Genomic DNA, 19,296 nt, shown 5'->3' on the forward strand with positions numbered 1-19,296 from the left:
AAGCCCCATTAAGGTACTGAAAGGCAGCAATCAGGTCTCCCTGGAATCTTGTCTCTTCCAGGCAGGACAGCCCCAGCTCTCCCAGCCTATCTCCAAAGCAGAAGGGCTCCAGCCCTCACAGCATTTTGTCCCTCCTCTGGACTAGACCCAACAGAACCATGTCCTTCCTGAGTTGGGGACCCAGAGCTGCATGCAGTACTCGGCTGTGGTGGAGACGGAGACAATGCAAAGCAACACGCTCCATTTCCAGAAGGCTTCAGAGCCTGTTTTTATTCTAGCATGCATGCTTTTTCTACATTCTGACAAAGCACATAAGTTTACACTTGACTCACTGGTCACAAGAGACAAGCAAAGTACTTATTGGAATAAGGCAGTTGCAGGTTTCTCTTATTCATCCTTCTTTCTTTCTTGGTTTGTATGTCAACGCCCTTGGTAGAAAATTCTTCCAGGGGTAAACATGGGTTCTCTTATCAAACTTCTCTGTGGCTCACCGAAGTCACTGTAAATTGTGGGAATCATTAAAATTAGAGGGTTTTGGGAAAGTTGCAAATGGCAGGCCTCAGAGTCAGCAGAACTGTGACTAAAGCTAGGCAGTAAGACTTGTCAGCAGAAAAATTAGATAGGAAGTAGAAAAATAAGGACAAATAAAACAATGGTCTGTGTATTAACACTTGGCTAGAATAACTCCCTAAGCTACAAAAAAAGTATATCTAGCAAGATAGTAGGAAGTTCTAAGCTTACTCATGGAGCTCTGTGCATTGGGTTTTAAGGCTTAAAATACAAATAGATATTGTATTGGAAAGAAGCAAGCATTTTTTTAAGCAAAGGTACGTGTGCTTCTAGTGGTTGGATAAATCTCTTGTCAGTATGTTTTTGCTTTGTATGTCTGGTCAAAAGACTTTTACAGAACATTGTAACATTAAGTTCTTTGTTTGCTGCCGGGGATGTGAGCTGCTGGCATCTGCCCATTGTCACAACCATGCAATGAGACTGATGCTAGAAAAGAAACAGGTCGATTTGTGTTCCTCAGCAGTCCTGTCCCGTTCCTGATTTGTACACAGACCCCCAGCCAGCAATATAAAACATCTTCCACAGTACTCCAGGTGGAGACTCACCAGAGCAGAGCGGTGCAATCACCTCCCTCAACCTGCTGGGCACTGTGCTTTGGATGCACATGGCTGGCTCATGTCCAGCCTCTCATCAGGCAGCAGCTCCAAGTCCTTCTTGGCCGGGCTGCTCTCCATCCCTTCATGCCCCGAGCTGTGAGATCAGCTGGGCTGGGACTGTGTCACAGCCCTTGGACAGAGCTGCTGGGCAGGATGAGCTCCTTTCCAAAGAAGGCAGATCCCACTCGCCCAGGCATCTCCAGCCTGAGGTCACAGAAGGCTCTGGGGTCACAGCAGGTTGAGGTCTGAGCAGGCTCTGAGGTCACAGAGGTCCCAGAGCCCCGTGGTTCCAGAGCACCACCACACCCGAGCAGGCAGTGCTTGAGGCACAACTGCTGTGGCAGCAGCAGCGGTGGCAGCAGTGCTGGTGACATTACGACAGTGGTGGCAGCGAGAGCGGCAGGACTGGCACAGGGCAAGGCACCATGGCCCTTGCTCTGCACCTCCTCCTCCTGCTGATCCTGGCCGTGGCCCTGCCTGCCAGGGATGCCAGGGCTGCTCCGCTGGAAGCGCGGGGAGCAGGTGAGCTGGCAGCCTGGCTGCCCTTTCCCGGGACAGCGCTCCCTGCTCCCCGAGAAGAGCTGGGAATGGATTTCCCGTGGGCTTTAGGGAGGGTTTCCTCTGTGGGAGGGAGAGAGCCCCCATGGGCCCCAGGCTGCCCGAGTTTCCACTCCAGGGATGTTGCACAGGGCAAGGAAATTGTGTGGAGAGTGGCCAGGAGCCAGCCCAGAGCTCGCCAGGCCACTGTGCATCTTTGGCCTTGTCCATTGCCACCTGGCTCCCACAGTCTTACTGATCCCCTTGCAGTGCCCAGTTCCCTGAGGCCGAAGGGGATCCCAGCACAACATTGAAATGGGTCTGATCTTTGTTCCTTTCTAGACTGGGATGGTGACTTGGATGATTGGGAAATGCATGTGAATGATGGTTTGATGACCTTGGCAGATGCTGAAGGCAAGTTCTCAATGTACCTTTCCTGACAGAATAATCAGTGTCAATGTGGAGAGAGCTCCCCTCTGGCAAAATTCCTCTAAAAGTTGATGGGTTCAGGAAAATTTGCTCTACTCTTTTCTTCAGCCTTGAGTGATCCCACAGGCACATTGTCAGTGGGAGGAAGGAGCATTTAGCTGTCCATCTTCCTCCCGTGTGCAATGCCAGTGTCTCCTTCCCTGTGCTCTGTGCAGCCCCAGAGAAGAGCAGAGAGGGAAGGGGCCGGGCCCAGGGCTGTGCCCCGGGGCTGAGCCTTGGATGCAGCCTGAGGATATCCTACAGTGTCACAGGAGCTGTTCTGTCCTGCCTTTCTTTGCAGCTGAACCTGTTGGTAAAAATGATCTGGCTTCCCAACCCATGTTCAGGATTGAGCCTCTGGGAGATGCTGAGGGTAGGTCAAAGCCTTTCCCCCTGCGAGAGCTGCCAGCTCAGAGTCCAAATCTTGGCCAGGGGGGCATCGCTGCAGGTGCCAGGACAGAACCATGCACCTGTGTGCCCTCGCCCTGGGCCATCCCCTCACCGCTCCTGCAGCTCAGTGCTGCCCGTGCAGATCTGCAGAGATGGCAGAAGCTTCTGTGGCTGTTGGGTTACAGGTGTGGCTGCAGGGAGAACCTTCCCAGGTCCTTTGGTGGATGTTGCTTACAAGCCCAGCTTCCATCAGAGGGGTGAGTAGTCCCTGTTGACACCACAGGCTGAGCACAGGTTTTCTAAAATCCTCTGGGAAATGGAAATGTTTTGCTCTAAGGTTTTCCGACAGGCAACAGTAAAGCTCCAAGGTACAAGCCTCCTAAACATGAGCCCTCCTGTCTGTGTAATGGTTCCATGCGATCCAGTTGTGCTATTTCCGTGCTCCAGAGAAGGACCAAAAAGCTGTGCTGAAGGCTGAGTTTCCCAGAGGAAGCAGTGGCTTGTTGGCAGTCTCTGCTGCGGGAAGGGAGGCGCTGCCAGGCACAGTCACAGGAGGAAATTGCTGTGCCTCTGGGCCTGAGCCCTGCTGAGCCTTGAGCTGCCCTCTCTGCTGCTTGGCAGTGTGGGCACAGCCGGACAAGGCCGGCACAGCCCAGAGGAATTGTTATGCTCAGGGCACTCGGGTACTGAGCAGTCCTTCTCGGGTCCCTCTGTGGGAGACACGTCCCGAAACCTGGGAGCGACTGCACGAGGTGCCCATGGTGGGGAAAGGGCAGAGGGGGAGAGCAAGGCTCCAGGGTGTCCTGAGAGGGCCTGGGCATGAGCCCTGGGGCTGGGGGAGCAGTTCCAACAGAGTGGGGCAGAGAGGGAAGGAATGGTTTTGGCACTACATGCTGCACTTCTCCCCAGGACTTTAGGGACATTTCCCTCTGTGGGAGGGAGAGGGCCCCAGGGCCCTTGAGGTACTTCTGCCACCCCTCCAGGGATGTTGCACAGGGCCTGCAAAGAGGGTGGAGAGTGGCCAGGAGCCAGCCCAGCACTCCCCAGGCCCCTGTGCAGCTTTAGCTGTGTCCTTTCACTTCAGGCTCCCAGGGCCTTACCCAACCCCCTAGCAGTGCCCAGTTTACACAGGAAGAGAGGATCCCAGCATAACATGGAAATGGTTCTGCTCTTTGCTCTCTTCTAGACTGGTATCGTGACATGGCTTACATGGAAAACCTGGTGAAGGACAGTTTGAAGAATGTAGATCGTGGTGGAGGCAAGTACTCCATGTGCCTTTCGTGGCAGAATAATCAATGTCATTCTGACAAGAGTTCACTTATGATCCACTTCACTTAACATTATCTCAGGGTTAAAAGATTATGGAAGACTTGCCCTGCTCCCTTCTAGAGCCCAACAGGATTCCACAGGATCCATGTCAGTGGGAGGAAGGAGCATTTAGCTGTCCATCTTCCACCCATGTGCAATGCCAGTGTCTCCTTTCCTGTGCTCTGTGCAGCCCCAGAGAAGAGCAGAGAGGGAAGGGGCCGGGCCCAGGGCTGTCTGTGCCCCGGGGCTGAGCCTTTCACAGCTCCTTTGCCAGCCCCAGGGAGCCTGAGCTGCTCCTGCTGCTGCTGCCAAGCCCTGGCCCTGGCCGGGGCTGGGTTTAGAGCTGCTGGCAGCTCCAGGGAGTCCTTTCTGCCTCGACTGCCCTGCAAGGAGCTCCTTCCATCCCAGTGTGGGGCCACCGCAGGCTCGTGGTCCCCCTGCCCCTGCTCCAGGGTGGAAGGCAGAGCTGAGGGAGTGCCTTGGAGGGCACCAATCACCCAGGGGCACTCTCTGCCACTGAGGCCTGAAGGAGACGTGCAACACCTTTCTGTTAAGGTCCTCCTAGAGAGATGAACCAAGACAGAGAAGACAAGAAATCCCTGGAGGCTGTCAAACATCTGGAGAAGATGCTGAGTGATCTGGAGAGAAGCCGTGGTGGGTTTATTTCCCTCAGCCTTCCCCTGGGACTCAGCAGCCGGGGCCTTTCCCTGCACATCTGGACAGGCCATGCCCAGCACAGCAGGAAGGGATCCATGGCAGCCTCGCTGCCCCGCTGCTGCTCTCACGGCTGCAGGGCTGTTTCCCAGCCTGGCCTGGCTGCAGCTTCTCCCCAGCCTCTGCAGGAAGACATTTGGCACCAGCTGACAGGGAGCCCCAACTATACCATTGTCCATGCAAACCCTGAAACCCCCTGCAATTTCCCAGTCTTCAGGCAGACCAGGAGGGGTGATGGTTTGAGGAAGGGAAGGTCCTGTCCAATCCCAAAAGCTCATCTGATTTCCTGATGACTTTGAGCATGATTAGCTTATGAAAATGGAACCTGTCCAATGGGGAATAGTCCCATCTCATCCAGCTGTGCCTTTTCTTTCCCCAGAGATGAACCAAAATTCTGTACAGGAGGTGGCTGATCGAGAAAGAAGCAGTGGCCTAGTGCCAGCCTTTACTGCAGGAGGGCAGGCAGTTCCAGGCACTGGCACAGGAGGTAATTGCTCTGGTGTGTCCTGACAGGGCCTGGCTCTGTCCCCTGGGGCTGGGGGAGCTGTCCCAGGGCTGGGAGGGCCAGGGCTGGCAGGGGCTGCTCAGGGATGGGTTTGGCCCCTGTCCCTCCAAGCAGCGACGGCCCAAGCAGCTGCGCTGGCCCCGGGCTCTCCTGCCAGCCTGCTGGGCTTTGTTGGGGGGCACAGCCTGTGCCAAGGGGCGGCAAGGTGCCTGCAGGCCCCAGCTCTGGGCAAACAGAGAACGTCCTGGCCGTATGCACCGTGCTGCCAGCTCAGCAGTGCAGCACAGCGCGGGCTCACGCTCCCCATTGCTCCCACAGAAATGCCTGGCAAGTCTGATACAAACACCCAGAATGCACCGAGCAACCCAAGAGTTTTCTGCCCCCAGGATGTGCGCCGGTCCTGCATGATAGGCACAGTGGTGATACTGTTCTCTGTGCCACTTGTGCTGATCGGCTGCTATCTTGGAATTCGGAAGCTGTACGAGAGCAGACGGTCAGCTGTTGATTTTTCTCCCCACTTTTCTTGTAACTCTGCTCATAGCATGGGTAGCCAGACTATTAGTCAGGCTGCAGTGGAGCTGTGGGCAGTCCATGGCTGTCCAAAGAACTCTGCTGAGGGTTCTGCTGCTGCCCAGTGCTTTCCTTGGCCTCTCCATTGCTGGGCCTTGTCCTGGGGGGCCGCTGGGGCTGCAGCCAGTGCTGGCTCCCCCTGAGGCTGCCTGGCCAGGAGCAGCCCCAGGGGCACAGGGCAGAGGCACAGCACGTTCTCAACAGTATTTGAACAACACAGTTCAGGACAGGACAGTGCTTATTTAGTAGCACCAGGAAAGTTTCATGGTAACAGTGATGTTACCGGACAAGCAAACTTGTTTCAATTCAGTTTTTAAAGAAATCCAAGCAATGAAGGTTTGGCTTTGGCTTTCAGGCTTTGCTCTTTGTGTGAGGCCTGTTCTGAATTGATTCCCACTCAGTCTTGGAGCCAGTTTTGGTTGAAGGCTCATCCCAGCCCTGACCCACTTCAGTTTTGGGCTCAAAGGGACAGAAAAGGCTGCACTTCACATGACTGGGGTTCAGGGCCCCGTTATCAAAGGACTTTGAGAACTTTTAGATACTCCAATTTTACCACATAATTTTCTTCATGGAATTCCTTCCCTTTTTTAAAACTTAGTTTTAACAATCTTAGTTTTAAAAATCCTGCTTTTCCAAAGGTTTTTCCTGTTATTTGATATAGTGAATGATGGCCTACCTACCCCATGGCTGAATTAGAAAGCAGTAAGTACAATAGTATGAAATAATATTTACACTCTTATGTCTTTCACAGACTCTTGAAACTTATGTTGGTTTGATGTGACCAACAGAAGAGTTTTGCTCTGCTTTTAGTTCAAACAAGAAGCAGCCCCAGAACCTGTTGAGAGGAGTCTCTTCACTTCATAGCTAAAGCAACCTGCCAGCGTTCTTTTTTTCCAGCCCTGGGCAGGAAGATAAAAACCTATCAGCAGACAATACTCAAGTGAAGTGACTGATAGGAATTCGGGATTTGGTCTGTTTGCTCCCTAACCCCGGAGTTCCTCAGAGCTGCAGCTCCCTGCTCTCTTTGCAGACAGAGGCTGGCTCTGGCTGACGGCCACGTGCCTGGCCCGGTGCACACCAGGTGCACACACGAGCTGAGGGATCCTCCCTGCACACCCCATCCTGGGAGAACCGAGTTCATTGAGGACTCTGGCACGGTGTTATGGCACGGCAGCAAAAGAAGGCAAAAGAAAGGCTAGAACTGGCACCATTCCAACCACTTTACATTTTGCCATGTGTAATGGAGATAGGAACTACAAGGTTCCTGTTCATGCACAATTTGCTGTCTGAGAGCACTCAGTTCTCCAATCACAGGGGCTTGCAGGTCTGTCTGAGATAATTTTTAAAAACATAAACAACCTTTACGTGCAATACCTGTGTATCAAAACTTCACCATACAAATCACAAGGTCATTTCTACTGTTAAGTTGATGAAAAAAAACCCAAAAAGCAAAAAACAAAAGCAAAACTGTGACCAAATAAAACAGGCAAACAAAACAAGCACCAAGAAAAAAACAAAACCAACACAAACATCCCCACAAATGCAGAAAAAGATAAAAATCAGGTGAAGGAGGCAGAGATCCAGGAGCAAGAAATGGGCAGACAAACTACAGAAAGGACAGCTAATAAGAAAGGAGAGATAGTAAGGGGCTACGGTATCAAACTAGCTGGGGACCTGAGATACTGTTCTCACCCTTCTGAAAACAATCTGACATAAAAATGAACAGCAACATAAATGATTATTATTGTGATAATGGGAGTCTGCATGTTTAGCTTTAATATATCCATTGTGTGTGAGTTGTGTTTTCCTTGTTAAGTCACATCATCTGGCAAGGATTTGTTTCTGTGCAAAGAAAAATACTGCAGTGGAAAAGGAGGCCAGCTTGGAAAACATTGAAAGCAAGAGCTAAAAAGAAAGTACCTTTTATAAATATGCTGTTTGTTTGGTTTGCTGTTTGTTCATGGGTTTTTTGTCTGTCTTGGAAATCAGCCCCTCAGATGTTAATGCACACAACAAGTCCTTTGTAAAGGGATGTCTTTGCAAAAAACCTGGCAGTTTTGTGATGCAAGACAGAAAGAGCTTCCCTTGGGCTGTAGCTGGAAGGCTTGGAAATGTGTTCCAGAAACTCCTGATAGGACAGACTTGGATTAACACAATTTAATGTGATGAACTTCAAGATGTAAGTTATGCAGTAAAATAATCAGAGTATTTAAATGCCAAGAAGCAGGAAAGGGCCATGCATTGGAATGATAGGAAACAGACACAGAGGCTTAATGGACAAATTTCTCAGCCAAACCAGACCAGAAGCACTGGGAGCACAAAGAGGGACACCCAGGATGGTAAAAATAAATTCACTTTCATAGGCGGAGATATTGATGGTTAATTATATGTCATTATGGACTGTTAATTAATATAATGAGTTGACATATAATTAATATGGTAAGTTGAGTTGAATGTACAGTTGTTTATGTATATGGCTACTAAACAGAGAAAGGGGGGTGTCAAGAAGGGGCAAGAGTAAGAATCTTGTAGAAAAGTCACATCCTAGGGTGATGACAGCAACTGGAACTACGACTGGGAAACGAGCCACCCAGTAAGATTGCTGTGTTCCAAAATGATTGGTCAGGACTGCACCATCTTACAGAGCTGCCAGCGACCCAGAAAAGGGCCAGTGGGCCAGAGGATCCAAAGCTCACCAATCAAGCACCCCCAGGAGACTTTAAAAATCCCTGGGTGCGGAGCACCCGGGCTCTTTCGAGGGCACCTCGTGTCCGCAGGAACACCTTGTTACACAGCACTGTTAGAGCTACCTCTGGCTTGGCGCGCAGGCCCTCGGCTTACCCTGAGGCCTCGTCCTCTGTTGTTCTAAGCTTTAATAAACAGGCACATGGTTTTTTAACAGCCATCAGCCTCCTTTTAATTTCATTTTGCCTGTTTACCACAAGGAGGCCGAGCAGTATTTTGATGAAGGCCCATGTCATCCAAGAACTGGCACTCCAAATATTAAATCAATTCAAAATGAAAAGATGGGGGGAGGCAGCAGTGAGCTGGCCTCACAAGTTCAACTTGGGTTTTGTCACGGACATTAGCCAAGTTCCTGTGCTTGTTTTCCTGGACAATTTGTAGTTAAAGAGCTTCAGTGCCTTTGATCAAATCTGAAATAAATGTGCCAGGACACCTGCTCCTTTTTAAGGCCTTTATTGAGTGACCAGCTCTGGGTTGGGGGCCCGAGGGGTCGCGCACACCGCTGCTGCTCCCACTTGGCGAGGCTGAGGAGGAGGAGATCGGGTCCACTAGGCAGCAGAGCCGGGGCTTCCGTCCTCGCGGGTGTGCCCAGGAAGGCGATTTTCGGCTCGTTGTCTGAGGTCCTGATTCTGCAGACGCACTGTTTAAGTTAGGGCGGCATGTCGGCAGCTATTCCGCGGATCTGGTGATGTCCGGGGACCTCTTGCCAACTGTCCGATCCGGTCCGTGGCCCTGAAGTTGTTGTGGCTCGTTGTCCTTGGGGCTCTTTTTGGGATTTCGTGTACAGTTCGTGATTTGCACATCACCGGAGGTGGAGTGGCCGCCATTTTGGGGAGCAGCAGAGGTGAAAACCCGACGGTCACAAAGTGAAGGACAAGTGGGGCAAGGGGGAAACATAACAAGGGTGCACATAAAGGGGATTTTAACGGTGTTTGAACAATTAACAGTATTTTAATTAACATTTTTAATATAAAATTGAATTTATTCATAACACTGTCCCTTGGAACAGTACTACTCAGTAACCAAAGCCCTGAGCCTGCATGCCATAATTGTTCTGTGCTGTGCTCTTCTGCTCCCAGCAATATGTGACAAAGAGGTGGATAAAGACAAGGAAAATGCCCAGGGGTTGTGGAGCCGCTCCAGGGCCCTACTTCCGGCAAACAGCTGCCTCTCTGCATCTCCCCAGAGAGCGGGAAATTGCAGGCATCTCAGGCCCATGGTGCAGCTGGGGCTCCCTGTCAGCTGGTGCCAAATGCCTTCCTGCAGAGGCTGGGGAGAAGCTGCAGCCAGGCCAGGCTGGGAAACAGCCCTGCAGCCGTGAGAGCAGCAGCGGGGCAGCGAGGCTGCCATGGATCCCTTCCCGCTGTGCCGGGCACGGTCTGTCCAGATGTGCAGGGAAAGGCCCCGGCTGCTGAGTCCCAGGGGAAGGCTGAGGGAAATGCACCCACCATGGCATCTCTCCAGATAACTCAGCATCTTCTCCAGATGTCTGGCTGCCTCCAGGGATTTCTTGTCTCCTATGTCTTGGTTCTTCCATCTAGGAGGACCTTAACAGAAAGGTTTTCAAGGTCTTCAACAGGCCGCAGCGGCAGTGAGGGCCCCTGGGTGATTGGTGCCCTCCAAGGCACTCCCTCAGCTCTGCCTTCCACCCTGGAGCAGGGGCAGGGGCACCACGAGCCTGCGGTGGCCCGACTCTGGGATGGAAATATCCTCTTGCAGGGCAGTCGGGGCAGAAAGGACTCCCCAGAGCTGCCAGCAGCTCTAAACCCAGCCCCAGCCAGGGCTTGGCAGCAGCAGCAGGAGCAGCTCAGGCTCCCTGGGGATGGCAAAGGAGCTGTGAAAAGCTCAGCCCCGGGGCACAGCCCAGGGCCCGGCCCCTTCCCTCTCTGCTCTTCTCTGGGGCTGCACAGAGCACAGGGAAGGAGACACTGGCATTGCACATGGTTGTAAGATGGACAGCCAAATACTTCTTCCTCCCATTGACAGCAATCCTGTGGGATCACTCAGGGTTTAAGAAAGGAGCAGGGCAGATTTTCCTGAATCCATCAACCTTCAGAGGAACTTAAGGGAAATGTTAAAAGAGTGCTCTTGCCAGATTGACACTGATTATTCTGTCAGGAAAGGTACTTTGAAAACTTGCCTTCAGCATCTGGCAAGGTCAACAAACCATCATTCAGCAGCATTTCCAAAGAATCCAAGTCAGGATCCCAATCTAGAAGGGAACAAAGACCAGAAGCAGTTCTTGTTGTGTCGGGATCCCCTCTTCCTGTGGGAACTGGGCACTGTAAGGGGGTCGGGTAAGGCCGTGGGATCCAGATGCGGAAGGACAAGGCCAAAGCTGCACAGGGGCCTGGGGAGTTCTCGGCTGCCTCCTGGTCACTCTATATGCTCATTCCAGACCCTGCGCAACAGCCCTAGGAGTGCAGCTGTAGCAGCCCGGGGCCCACTGGGGCTCTCTCCCTCCCACAGAGGAAACCCTCCCTAAAGCCCACGGGAAATCCATCCCCAGCGCTTCCAGGGGAGCAGGGAGCGCTGTCCCGGGAAAGGGCAGCCAGGCTGCCGGCTCACCTGCTCCCCACGCTTCCAGCGGAGCAGCCCTGGCATCCCTGGCAGGCAGGGCCACGGCCAGGAGCAGCAGGAGGAGGAGGCACAGAGCAAGGGCCATGGTGCCTCGCCCTGTGCCAGTCCCGCCACTCTCGCTGCCACCACTGTCCCAATGTCACCAGCACTGCTGCCACCGCTCCTGCTGCCACAGCAGTTGTGCTCAAGCACTGCCTGCTCGGGCGTGGTGGTGCTCTGGAACCACGGGGCTCTGGGACCTCTGTGACCTCAGAGCCTGCTCTGACCTCAGCCTGCTGTGACCCCAGAGCCTGCTGTGGCCTCAGGCTGGAGATGCCTGGGCGAGTGGGATCTGCCTTCTTTGGAAAGGAGCTCATCCTGCCCAGCAGCTCTGTCCAAGGGCTGTGACACAGTCCCAGCCCAGCTGATCTCACAGCTCGGGGCATGAAGGGATGGAGAGCAGCCCGGCCAAGAAGGACTTGGGGCTGCTGCCTGATGAGAGGCTGGACATGAGCCGGCCATGTGCATCCAAAGGACAGTGCCCAGCAGGTTGAGGGAGGTGACTGAACTGCTCTGCTCTGGTGAGACTCCACCTGGAGTACTGTGGAAGATGTTTTATATTGCTGGCTGGGGGTCTGTGTACAAATCAGGAATGGGATAGGACTGCTGAGGAACACAAATCGACCTGTTTCTTTTCTAGCATCAGTCTCATTACATGGTTGTGACAATGGGCAGATGCCAGCAGCTCACATCCCTGGCAGCAGACAAAGAACTTAATGTTACAATGTTCTGTAAAAGTCTTTTGACCAGACATACAAAGCAAAAGCATACTGACAAGCGATTTATCCAACCACTAGAAGCACACGTACCTTTGCTTAAAAAAATGCTTGCTTCTTTCCAATACAATATCTATTTGTATTTTAAGCCTTAAAACCCAATGCACAGAGCTCCATGAGTAAGCTTAGAACATCCTAATATTTTGCTAGATCTACTTTTCTGTATCTTAGGGAGTTATTCTAGCCAAGTGTTAATACACAGACCATTGTTCTATTTGTCCTTACTTTTCTACTTCCTATATAATTTTTCTGTTGACAAATCTTACTGCATAGCTTTAGTCGCAATTCTGCTGTCTCTGAGGCCTGCCTTTTGCAACTTTTCCAAAACCCTCTAATTTTAATGATTCCCACAATTTACAGCGACTTCAGTGAGCCACAGAGAAGTTTGATAAGAGAATCCATGTTTACTCCTGGAAGAATTTTCTACCAAGGGCATTGACATACAAACCAAGAAAGAAAGAAGGATGAATAAGAGAAACCTGCAACTGCCTTATTCCAATAAGTACTTTGCTTGTCTCTTGTGACCAGTGAGTCAAGTGTAAACTTATGTGCTTTGTCAGAATGTAGAAAAAGCATGCATGCTAGAATAAAAACAGGCTCTGAAGCCTTCTGGAAATGGAGCGTGTTGCTTTGCATTGTCTCCGTCTCCACCACAGCCGAGTACTGCATGCAGCTCTGGGTCCCCAACTCAGGAAGGACATGGTTCTGTTGGGTCTAGTCCAGAGGAGGGACAAAATGCTGTGAGGGCTGGAGCCCTTCTGCTTTGGAGATAGGCTGGGAGAGCTGGGGCTGGTCAGCCTGGAAGAGAGAAGACTCCAGGGAGACCTGATTGCTGCCTTTCAGTACCTTAAGGGGGCTTGCAAAACTGATGGGACAGAATTTTTAGTAAGGCCTTTTGTGCCCAGAGCGAGGGGGATTGGTTTTAATCTAAAAGACGGTCGATTCAGACTAGACAAAAGAAAGCCATTCTTTGCACTGTAGGTTTTGAAACCCTGGCACAGGTTGCCCAGAGAGGTGGACATCTGCCCTGCAACATTCAAGCTCGTGCTCTGAGCAGCCTGACCTAGTTAAAGTTGTCCCTGCTCACTGCAGGGCATGGGACGAGATGGCCTTTAAATGTCCTTTCCAACCCAAGCCATTCCGTGCTCCTGTGCACCATCAAAGCAGTACTGGATTAGTGCTGGGCTGATTATGCTGGCACCTGTATTTTGGTATTTGTGCCATTTGGCACATGGCCAAGAGAGGATTGATGGGCTGGGCACTGAAGTCTGCAAATAACACACAGTGTGCTCAAGGAGAAACAGGAGAGGAACACGGCTTCCATTTCAGATAAATGCCAGCATTTTTCTGCCCATTCCATGTTAAGAAATAAAGGAATGTCCTGAAGATCCCTTTGTGTGGGTGTACTCTTGGCTGTATCAGTACTTGTGTTCTGTAAAACAGGTAAGTTGTTACAGCTTCTTGCCCCATTTTATCACTGGATAAAACCCAAATACTGCATTGCTCCCTGTCTACTTCCTTCCACGTAAAAACAAATTTTGCTCATTATTGAGTAGGACATGTTCATCTGTTCACAAGCAAATTCTTCTTGCCATTCACACAATGTTGATTTGCTCTTATCAGACTGCAACTAAGTCCTATCTCTCACAAGAATTCATGTTGATGCATTGTGAGGCAAAGTGACAAGTAATTTGTCCTGGTGTCTGGCACTGTAGAGGGTTTTTCTGTAGTTAAATGACATTTGAAGACAGGTGTAGTCTACCATACTTCTGGCATCCTAGGATAGAAGAAACAGCCTTTGAAACAGAATTTTATCCTTTCTTCCTCCTCGTCCTCCCAGGAATTTTAATCTCTGAGGTCTAAGCTCTTCAGCTGCCTCACAAACATTGTTTCAACTCAGACAGGCATCCATGCACTGAGCCACAAATCAGGACTGGGGTCGTGAAGCTTAAAGCAAATCATGTTTATAGCACTAAAAATAATAATCTGTTACCCAGGTTAGGCCAAGCACTTCCCTGCGGCAACACTGGACTCCAGGACCTTTTGGATGGATGGAGACGAGAGATCTCTGAAGGCTGCTTTTAGAATATCTGGTTTATTAGAGAGGGTGAAAGGCCCTGCTTGGAGTCACCAGAGGTGGCACGTGGCAGGCCCTAGGGAGTGGGGCAAGGGAGAGGCAAGGGGTAGAGGGAGAGAGGATCCCAAGAGGGAGGGGATGTTCCAGGAGAGGGGGAGTTCCAGGAGAACAGAAGTGCCAAGAGGGCATCTGGCTCCTCAGGGACTCCTTATCAGGGGGCTTCGAGGTGGGCTGGAACAAGACTTAGGCCAATGGGGTCACAGACACCTGATGCTTCAGGGGAGGGTTACAGATGTGGGATGAAGCACACATTGGGGTGAGATAGATCAGTCCATTTGACCTTTGGACCTACCTATAGGTAAGGGCAGTGTTCAACCAGAAGGGGGGATTGTCTTCATCCTGGCTGTACTATTGTTTTCTAGTTGTTCAGTAACTAAGGTTTGGTATCTCAAAACTTGTTACCATCTCAATCTCTGTATTTTCTAAATCTTTTGCCAGGCAATCATATTTATAAAGGCTTTCCTATTTCATCTTCCCCAACACTTCCCAAATAACTCTACCTATCCTCAGGGATGTTTCCAAAATGATGGCTGTAAAACTTGATAGTGGATGTTTCAAAAAGGATCACTCCCTTGTAAAGCTTTGTATAAGGAGAGAGATCATCGTCAAAATTAAAAATACAGCTTTCTGACATCTTTATATTCCTAAAAAAAGAGAGACATAATTGTTCACATACGGAACATTAACTAAGAAGTGAATGACAGATTGTCAAGATAACTGCTTGGGGAACCAAAAAACCATAAATAAAAATATGTTTACATGTAGAAAATAAGTAAACCATCATGCTAAGAGAAAAACCAAACCTGCCAAAACCAAAACCAATAAGGCTGTTCCATCTGTCTCAATACAAAAAACATGACTGTATAGAATCAGAGATCCTCAAGGCCATTACTAGATACAGGAATTTCCAGGTATTGGTAAAAAATGAAGGAAACTCAAGTGTGCAATTCAGAGGTAACCCAGAATATATTGGTCGACTTGCTGGAAAATTTGTGAGAGCACACGGGAAAACCACAGCGACTGATCAGACCATGTGTGGGCATTTCCAGCAGTGTGAGGGATGTTTCTGGGACCAGCAGCAGGGAAGAAAAGCAGCACACAATTACAGGGACGATCTCTTTGCTGGCTGTAGACTTGATGATGGTCTGTCCCCTGGGGCTGGGGGAGCTGTCACGGGGCAGGGAGGGCCAGGGCTGGCAGGGGCTGCTCAGGGATGGGTTTGGCCCCTGTCCCTCCAAGCAGCGACGGCCCAAGCAGCTGCGCTGGCCCCGGGCTCTCCTGCCGGCCTGCTGGGCTTTGTTGGGGGGCACAGCCTGTGCCAAGGGGCGGCAAGGTGCCTGCAGGCCCCAGCTCTGGGCAAACAGAGAAGGTCCTGGCCGTATGCACCGTGCTGCCAGCTCAGCAGTGCAGCACAGCGCGGGCTCACGCTCCCCATTGCTCCCACAGACATCATCACTGGAACAGGAATATATGCCCTGGATCCAGTGCGCCTCCCAAGAATTGTCTGCCCCCAGGATGTGCGCCGGTCCTGCATGATAGGCACGGTGGTGACACTGTTCTCTGTGCCACTTGTGCTGATCGGCTGCTATCTTGGCATCCAGAAGCTGTAAGAGATCAGATGGTCAGTTGTTGGGTTTTCTCTCCACTTTTTCTGTAGTTCTACGCGTAGGACGGGTAGCCTGACTCATAGTCAAGCTGCAGTGGAGCTGTGGCCATTCTCACATTTAAGGGATGAATATTGTGTGTATATTAAGAGAAGCTTTATTGATGTAGAGTTATGTTATTGTGATTTGTTGTTTAGATGTTCTCTGTTCTCCCCATAGTCCCCTTCCCCCCCACTCCCTATTGTTCCCACCAGGCAGGTGAACTCCTGGGTTCCATGAGCCATCCAAGGGCCTTTTGGGCCTTTCCCACATCTCCAGGGCAGCTGCACTGGTTTGTCCCCACCTTGACCCTTTCTTAGGCTGTCCTGGAGGCAGATGTCTCCTGTGGGGTCACAGCTTGCCTGGCTCCGTGCTGAGCCTCTCTAATCCCCCTGCCTCTCCCATCCCTCCCCCCAGCCTCATCTGAGGGTCCCTGTGGTCCTTGAGAGCCACCAGCTGAGAGCTGGTGCCACCCCTGCTGCTGTGTCCTCTCCTGCATGTCCCCAAAGGTCCCCCACAGCCACGTCTTCTCACAGAGATGAGGCTGTGGCTCCTGAAGCTGTGGGCAGTGATGGTGCCTCAGTTTACCCCAGGAGCTTTTCCCTGGTTTTTGGAGGATGGAGCAGCTTCTTTATGGATTACCAAAAGTAGGAGCAGCCTGAGGGGAGGATTATCTCCTTCCCGTGTAAGCAAACACTTTCTTGTGCTGGAAATACGCATCCTGGATCCTCCAGCTCCTGCTGCTCCCAGGTAGGATAGGCAGGGCTGGGGATCTGCTCATTCCTCAAGTGTTGCAAGAGGTTCTCAGAAAGCCAAAAGAAAAGCAGAGGAAAAAGGGTCCCAGGGCTTGCCAAGGTTTTCTCTTGTTATCAGCCCCTCTGGCCTTGCTGAGTGTGTCTGGGAAGGCTGTCTAGGACAGATAGAAAGAAGGCGTGTGTGGTATTCACATATCCTTTGAACAGTGAGTGACAAAGGCTTTCCCAGGAAAATCCTGTGAAGGCTGTGAGAAAGCTCAGAGAAAGAAGAAAAACAATTATTTTCATTTGCTGCATCTGTTGTTTGGCACATGTGGAATGTGTTATATTGTGACATCCCAAAGATGTCTGTGTGACATCACAGAGAGCCGTGTGACCTCACAGAGATGTCTGTGTGACGTCACAGAGAGCTGTGTGACGTCAAAGTGAGGTCACACAGACATCTCTATGATGTCACTTCGATCCCATGAGGTCACTAAGCTTTTTGTGGTGTCACACAGACATCTCTGTGATGTCACACAGCTATCTGTGATGTCACACAGCTCTCTCTTATGTCACACTGACATATAGTTGATGTCACACCGCTGTCTGTGATGTCAAACAGCTCTCTCTGATGTCACACAGACATATAGTTGATGTCCCACAGCTTTCTGTGTTGTCACAATGACATCACTGTGATGTCAGACACCTGTCCGTGATGTAACACAGCTCTCTCTCTGATGTCACGCAACTTCTTTGTGATGTCACAATGACATAACTGTGATGTCACACAGCTGCATGTGATGCCACAGAGACCTCTCTGTGATGTCACACAGTTCTCTGTGATGTCACAAGGACATCACTGTGATGTCCCACTGCTGTCTGTGATGTCACAGGGACATCTCTGGGATGTCACAATGAGAAAGCTGTGATGTCACATAGCATCTTGCGATGTCACACAGACATCTCTGTGATGTCAAACAGACAACTCTGTGATGTCACAGAGCTTTCAGTGAAGATACAATGGCATCACTGTGATGTCACACAGCTATCTGTGAGGTCACCCTGACATCTCTTTGACGTCACACAGCTATCTGTTATGTCACACAGACATTTCTGTTATGTCACAATGACATAACTGTGATGTCACACACCTGTCTGTGATGTCACAGTGAGCTCTCTGTGATGTCACTCAGTGCTCTATGATGTCACAATGACATCTGTCTGATGTCTCACATATTTTTCTGATGTCACAATGACATCACTGTAATGTCACACAGCATTCTGTGGTGTCACACAGACATTTCTGTGACATCACACAGCTCTCTTTGTTGTCACAAGGACATCTCTGTAATGTCACGTCCACATCACTGTGATGTCACAGAGCTGTCTCTGATGCCACACTGACATCATTGTGATGTCACAATGACATTGCTGTGATGTCAAAATGACATCACTGTGATGTCACAATGGCATCGCTGTGATGTAACATTAACATCACTGGGATGTCACATTGCTGTCTGTGACTTCACAGAGACATCTCTGTGATGTCAGTTCGACCCCATGAGGTCACAAATCTTTTTGTGGTGTCACACAGACATCTCAGTGATGTTACACAGACATCTCCGTGACATCACACAGCTCTCTGTGACGTCACACAGACATCACTGTGATGTCACCAAGCTGTCTGTGATGTCACAATGACATCATTGTGATGTCACACTGCTGTCTGTGATGTCACAGAGACATCTCTGTGATTTAACTTCAGCCACATGAGGTCACAAATCTTTTTGTGGCATCACAGACATCTCTGTGATGTCACACAGCTCTCTCTGATGTCTCAATGACAGAGCTGTGACCTCACACAGGTCCCTGAGATGTCTCACAGACATCTCTGTGACGTCACACAGCTCTCGTTGATGTCACAATGACATCACTGTGATGTCACACAGCTATCTGTGATGTCACACAGACATTTCTGTTATATCAAAATGACATAACTGTGATGTCACACACCTGTCTGTGATGTCACAGTGAGCTCTCTGTGACGTCACTCAGCACTCTATGATGTCACAATGACATCTGTCTGATGTCACACATATTTTTGTGATGTCACAATGTCATCATTGTGATGTCACACAGCTGCATTTGATGCCACAGAGACCTCTCTGTGATGTCACACATATTTTTGTGATGTCACTGTGACATCACTGTGATTTCACACAGCTGTCTGTGGTGTCACACAGACATTTCTGTGACATCACACAGCTCTCTGTGTTGTCACATGGGCATCTCTGTAATGTCACAGTCACATCACTGTGATGTCACAGAGCTGTCTCTGATGACACATTGACATCACTGTGATGTCACAATGACAGCACTGTGATGTCACACTGCTGTCTGTGACGTCACAGAGACATCTCTGTGATGTCACTTTGACCCCATGAGGTCACAAATCTTCTTGTGGGGTCGCACAGACATCTCTGTGACGTCACACAGCTGTCTGTGGTGTCACACTGACATCTCTATGATGTCACACAGCTGTCTGTGGTGTCACACTGACATCTCTGTGATGTCACAGTGAGAACACTGTGATGTCACGTAGCACTCTGTGATATCTCACAGACATCTCTGGGATGTCACACTGACATCTCTGTGTTATGGAGATTGTTTACCAAAGAGGAATTTCTTAATTGGACTCTGGTGATGGCGTTTTGATTTCATTTGACCAACTGGAGCCACTCTGTGTTGGACTTTCTATATGGGTCACGGTTTTTTCTTCAGTATAGCAGTAGTATAGTTTTTAGTATAGAGTAATATAGGAAAGCTTAATAAAGCTTTTGTTCAGCCTTCTGCAAACGCGGAGTCAATGCACGTCATTCCCTGCGGTGGGGATCCACCAAAATAGGTGTCGACATATACCCCTTGCATGGGAGAGTTAGGAATGGAAAAGCTAGCTGCTGGGGGGACACAGCGTGACAACA

General features: G+C 50.3%; 1 protein-coding gene across 1 annotated transcript in view; it reads left to right on the forward strand.

Annotated features, from left to right (window-relative positions):
* The first annotated feature begins 2,074 nt into the window (after window positions 1–2,074).
* Window positions 2,075–19,296, forward strand: part of LOC144247010 (uncharacterized) — an 80,324-nt gene continuing 63,102 nt past the window's right edge. The window contains exons 1-3 of the mRNA XM_077786209.1: window positions 2,075–2,117; window positions 3,748–3,819; window positions 4,425–4,523. Coding sequence (XP_077642335.1) covers window positions 2,075–2,117; window positions 3,748–3,819; window positions 4,425–4,523 — 214 coding nt within the window. The remainder of the gene's footprint in view (window positions 2,118–3,747; window positions 3,820–4,424; window positions 4,524–19,296) is intronic.

Source organism: Lonchura striata, chromosome 12 (assembly GCF_046129695.1).
Source record: "Lonchura striata isolate bLonStr1 chromosome 12, bLonStr1.mat, whole genome shotgun sequence".
NCBI lineage: Eukaryota > Metazoa > Chordata > Aves > Passeriformes > Estrildidae > Lonchura > Lonchura striata.